General features: G+C 36.1%; 1 protein-coding gene across 1 annotated transcript; it reads left to right on the top strand.

Moving 5' to 3' along the window:
* The first annotated feature begins 2,902 nt into the window (after positions 1-2,902).
* Positions 2,903-5,662, top strand: LOC141720770 (subtilisin-like protease SBT1.3). Its single transcript, XM_074523379.1, has one exon. It carries the CDS (start codon positions 3,133-3,135, stop codon positions 5,446-5,448), a length of 2,316 nt encoding a protein of 771 aa, XP_074379480.1. The 5' UTR covers positions 2,903-3,132; the 3' UTR covers positions 5,449-5,662.
* Positions 5,663-5,862: the final 200 nt, after the last annotated feature.

Raw genomic sequence — 5,862 nt, 5'->3', positions numbered from 1 at the left:
AAATAAAGGAGCTAGGTAAAAATAAGTAATATATAAATAAATATATTTATATATATATTAATATATATTTTTTATTATATTTCGGTAATTTCGGTAATTCGGGTATTTCGGTAAAAAAACCGAAATACCGAATAACATAAAAAATCAAAACCGAATTAAAAACCGAATTATTTCGGTTCGGTAACCGAACCGAATTATTTCGGTTATTTCGGTTAACCGAACCGAATGCTCACCCCTAAGTAACATGGTTTGTATAAAGTTGGGCCGGCCCGCTTCTAATATGCTGGGTTAAGCTTTGTTTGCTTCAGTTTCTAGTTTTTATTTTAATTTAGTTTCTATTAGAGTAGCCATATATATATATATATATATATATATATTTTGATCCGCTTAACTCTACAATTCAAATTTCATATTTCCGGTAATACTTTTACTTATTTTTATATAACTTATTCTATCTTAACCAAGCAAAATATTTGGTTTTTGAGTAGGGATGGCAAAATAATCCGATCCGACGGATACCCGATCCGGAATCTGAAATTTTGGATTTACCGAACCCGATTTTTTGGATTTGGATTTGGATATGGATTTAATTTTTAAACCCGAAATTTTTGGATTTGTATTTGGATATTAGGTATACCGATCTGAAACCCGATCCGAAATCCGAAACTCTATCCGAACCCGAAATCCGAAAAAAACCCGAATTATTATTATATATATATATAATATGTTATATATATATATAATATTTGAATTTTTTATATTACACATTATAATATTATATAATATATCTATATTATAATATACATTATACATATTATTATATAATTTTTTAAACATATATTTTTATATTTATGTTAAATATTAACTAATTATAAAGTTTAATGAAATATAATTATTCAATCATTCAAACGGGTGATAATCTTTATAAGATTAACAAAACATCTATTAGTAATAAATCTAAAAAAATGGGTATCAATTAAGTTGATTTTTTAAATATTAGTTATACCTATAATAACACAATTAATAATGTGGTGGAGTGGTTGAAAATGATATGTTAATACTCTTTCTACAAATCGCGTGTTCAATCACAAGCACTTGAAATATCAATAATTACAAATTTTCTTATTTCGGGTTCATGTTTCGGGTTCGGGTACGAATATCCAATTCAAAAAAAAATCGGGTTTCGGGTATACCCGAATCCGATCCGAAATCCGATGGATCGGGTTCGGGTATTTTTCGGATCGGGTCGGGTTCGGTATGGATAAAATTTTCGTGTTTGGATATGGATTCTGGAATACCCGACCCGATCCGGCGCGATTGCCATCTCTATTTTTGAGAGATCAAAATATAACTTATTTTTATGTGTTTTATTGCCGATTAAGACTATGACCTAGGTTATCATGATGAGTTTCTCAATCATTATATGATTATTTATATCGAAAGAGAAATAGCGAATTTTTTTAGTACCGACTCAATTATAGATGGGTTTCTTAATTTGAAATAATGTAAAACCCTAATATAAATTTTTTACTAGTATTTTCGTATTTATTTCATTGAAAAGTTTAGATGTGTTTCTTATTTACAAGGCTACTATAACAAAAATGATGGTCCATAGCAATCTTTATAACATATTACCTCCTTCCGTCCCTAAAAACGTTCAGTATTGTATTTGTGTTGCACACGTTTATAAATGCACATTTTTTATTGTTAATATTTTTAATTTCGTATCAGTATTAAATATAAAAATTTTATTGTATTAAAATACGTATAAATATGAATTTAACAAAAACTATATTTGATTTTATAGACGGAGTACTGATTTTTTTAACGTGTAAAAAAGGGGTTTTCATGTAATCATTATCACACTAGAAAATGTAATTTAAATGTACGAGTTCTCTTAAGGCAGTGTGATAATATGGTATACTGTGACGCATGACCCTATGAATAATATAAATCAATCAACACCATCTAAAATTTTCTGAAGAAATGTTAAAAAGTGAATATATTTAGAGAGCTCAGTCGTATCTGTTGAAATCCTTATGTTTATGTTTTCACTTTGATTAGATACATTGGATGCAAGAGGCAATAAGTCTGCTCTGCTTTAAATTCAATACTTTTGACTAAATCCAGCAACTTTTGCCGATCGGTTGTCTGCGGTATTGAAACTTCAAAGGCTAAATTGCCTAGATGGCAAAGCTATAGATTCTTACTATCCTGATTATGTTAAATAATCTATAGGATTCCTTTCACGTGAAGGTTTCGACCAAAACTTGGACACAAAGTTGTACGACACAGTTTCTTTTAAATTTATTTAGAATTCCCTTTAAGGAATCATGTTATTTATGATTTCCAACCTAAACTAACGTCAAGAAACAAATAGAACTCGAACCGAAACTAACATATTTTAAAGAAAGGAATAGAACTCGAAGCGGAACTTAAACGTTAAAAAACTTGTAACCAACCCTAATAGGGTAATCGTACTAAATTACTGCAGCCTGCGAGCGTATAGCATATCAAAGGTAAAAACACAAGAAGCAGAAGTGGCATGACATAATGTTCAAAAATAACAAGTCATGCAAAACACTGCAACCTCATTTATCACAAAGGAACAGCCAATGGGTGGTTCACTACTTAACTTAGTCATGAGAAACATGATTCTTGTCAAAAGTAATGAAGATTACAACAAATTGATTCACTGAACAAGCATTTCAATAGGCATTTAATACAATGTGTAACAGATTATAAGTACTTTTATACCCATACTCATGAATTTAGTTTCTGCAATAAATTCCAAGAATGGAAACCACCTCTCATCACCGTTGATTTACAGTTTCTGGGACCCAATTGAATGAAGATACGTCCCATACTTAAATTCAGCAGATGAAATAGCAAAGTAAAATTGGTGAGAATAGGGTTTAGATTAACTTCTCCCCAGCCCAACACAGCTGACATTCATTTATGCAACCACCTACCTTTAATTTTCTGTACAGCATTACAGAGATAGGCCCCTCTTCTTTATTAACTGATTAAAGTTGCAAGTTTTAGATGCAACCATCTTTCCTGTTCATCTTCTTCTTCACTGAGTGAGTAGTTTACTTGTCTTTTTTTTTTCCACACTTTTCTCAGTGAAAAATGGTTATAAAATGGGTGTTATTCTTGTTATTGAGCTATCTTACCATCAGCAATGTTGTGTCTTTGACTACGATTCCGACGACAAAGACATACATTGTCCAAATTGATAGATCAGCGAAGCCAGAAACTTTCAGTGACCATGTAGAATGGTATGCCTCAATGATACAATCTGTGTCTGTTCAAGAAGATGATGATGTTGACACTGAGAAAATAATGTATAGCTACCAAACTGCTTTTCATGGTGTGGCTGCCAGGCTTAGTTTAGAGGAAGTGGAGAGACTACAACAGCGTCAAGCTGTTATGGCTGTGTTTCCGGAGGTTAAGTATGAATTGCACACCACAAGAAGCCCCTGGTTCCTCGGGCTTGAAGCAGAAAAGAGCACAAGTGTTTGGTCTGAAAGATTAGCTGATCATGATGTTGTTGTTGGAGTACTTGATACCGGGATATGGCCTGAGAGCAAGAGCTTCAATGACACTGGCTTGACAAGAATTCCAGCTCACTGGAAGGGTACATGTCAAATTGGCCGTGGATTTGACAAGGCGCATTGCAATAAAAAGATTGTAGGTGCTCGAATGTTTTACCACGGATACGAGGCTGGTGCTGGAAAGATTAATGAACAAGAGGAGTATAAATCACCACGAGATCAGGATGGACATGGCACACACACTGCAGCAACAGTTGCTGGGACTCCGGTGCAAGGTGCAAATCTATTAGGCTATGCTCGGGGAACAGCCCGAGGAATGGCCCCTGGTGCAAGAATAGCAGCATATAAAGTTTGCTGGGCCTCCGGATGCTTCAGCTCTGATATTCTTGCTGCAGTTGACCAAGCGGTAGCTGATGGAGTGAATGTTTTGTCTATCTCTTTAGGCGGTGGATCCTCATCCTATCAACACGACAGTTTGTCCATTGCCACTTTTGGGGCTATGGAGAAGGGAGTGTTTGTTTCATGCTCAGCAGGTAATGGTGGCCCAACTCCAGTTAGTTTGACGAATATATCACCTTGGATTACTACAGTTGGAGCCAGCACAATGGATAGAGATTTCCCATCTACTGTAAACCTTGGTACTGGTCAAAAGATAATTGGATCCTCGCTTTACAAAGGCCGTAGGAAGCTGTCCCCAGGAAAGCAGTATCCTTTGGTGTACACGGGTGGAAATTCCAGCCTCCTAGATCCAAGTTCTTTGTGTTTGCAAGATACCCTAAATCCAAAAGTTGTTCGGGGAAAGATTGTTTTATGCAACCGAGGTGTTACTCCTCGAGTTCAGAAAGGCCAGGTGGTGAAAGATGCAGGTGGAATTGGAATGATCTTAGCAAACACCGAAGACAATGGGGAAGAACTGGTAGCAGATTGTCACCTGCTCCCCGCCGTCGCAGTTGGTGAAAAAGCAGGAAGAGCAATTAAGGAATATGCTATGACGAATTCACATCCTACGGCAACCCTTTCATTTCAGGGAACCAGATTAGGAATAAAGCCTTCCCCGGTAGTGGCTGCATTTTCGTCCAGAGGGCCTAACTATCTTAGTTTAGAGGTTTTGAAACCAGATATAGTTGCACCAGGAGTGAACATACTTGCTGCTTGGACTAATACACTTGGTCCATCAAGCTTGGCAACAGATAAACGGATTGTAAATTTCAATATCCTGTCCGGAACTTCCATGTCCTGTCCACATGTGAGTGGCATTGCTGCATTGATAAAGGCAAGGCACCCAGACTGGAGTCCTGCAGCTATAAAATCTGCTATGATGACTACAGCTTACATTCATGATAACAAATATAATCCCCTAAGAGATGCTTCCACTGGCTTACCTTCTACTCCATATGACCACGGCGCTGGACATATAAACCCACTGAAAGCTCTAAACCCCGGCTTGGTTTATGATCTCAAGCCACAAGATTACTTCGAATTCTTGTGCGCTCAATTAAGTCCCAGTGACATGTTAGTCTTTGCTAAGTTCTCCAACAGGTCTTGCAGGAACACGCTTGCTAGTCCAGGAGATCTGAACTACCCAGCACTCTCAGTATTATTCCTGGAAAAAGGAAATACCTCTGCTTTGACCCTCCACAGGACAGTAACAAACGTTGGCAAAGCTATATCAAATTACCACGCTGTAATTTCACCATTCAAAAGTGCGGTTGTTAAGGTTGAGCCAACAACCCTGCATTTCACGAAGAAACACCAGAAACTATCTTACAAGGTGACCTTCTTAGGCAAGAAACAACAAGCAGGACCCGAGTTTGGACATTTGATGTGGAAGGACGGAGTACACAAGGTACGGACACCAATTATAGTGACAAGGGTTCCAGTAACAATATAAAGATGAATGAATCTAGAGGCACCACAATAAAGAGATGTTTTGTAACAGACTGCCCAGCTCAGTTTTTTCTTTAAATTTGTACGCTCTTGTTCCATTGTTTCTTGCAATTATCTTTCCTCTCCATAGATAAGTATCGCAACTCAAAATGTGAGGATTGCAGCTACCAAACTTGAGGTTATTTGGCTTTTACTAGTGACAAAACAATTATTTTTGAGTATGGTATTCAAAGATAAATAGACTGTTTAGCAAAAGGTCAGTTGTCTACTTAGTATTCAGCTTGATCTGCTAATGCAACAACTGTATTATTTGCACTATAAATCAGTTAAAAAGGAGTTCCAAGATTAATATAAACTTTGTAGCATGGATGTCAGAACAATCAAAATGATGATCAGGATATAGTTTTTGCAATATTAT

The sequence above is a fragment of the Apium graveolens genome, chromosome 4 (assembly GCF_009905375.1).
Source record: "Apium graveolens cultivar Ventura chromosome 4, ASM990537v1, whole genome shotgun sequence".
Taxonomy (NCBI): Eukaryota; Viridiplantae; Streptophyta; class Magnoliopsida; order Apiales; family Apiaceae; genus Apium; species Apium graveolens.
The sequence above is the reverse complement of the archived record's forward strand: the minus strand, read 5'-3'. Positions and strand labels throughout refer to the sequence as shown.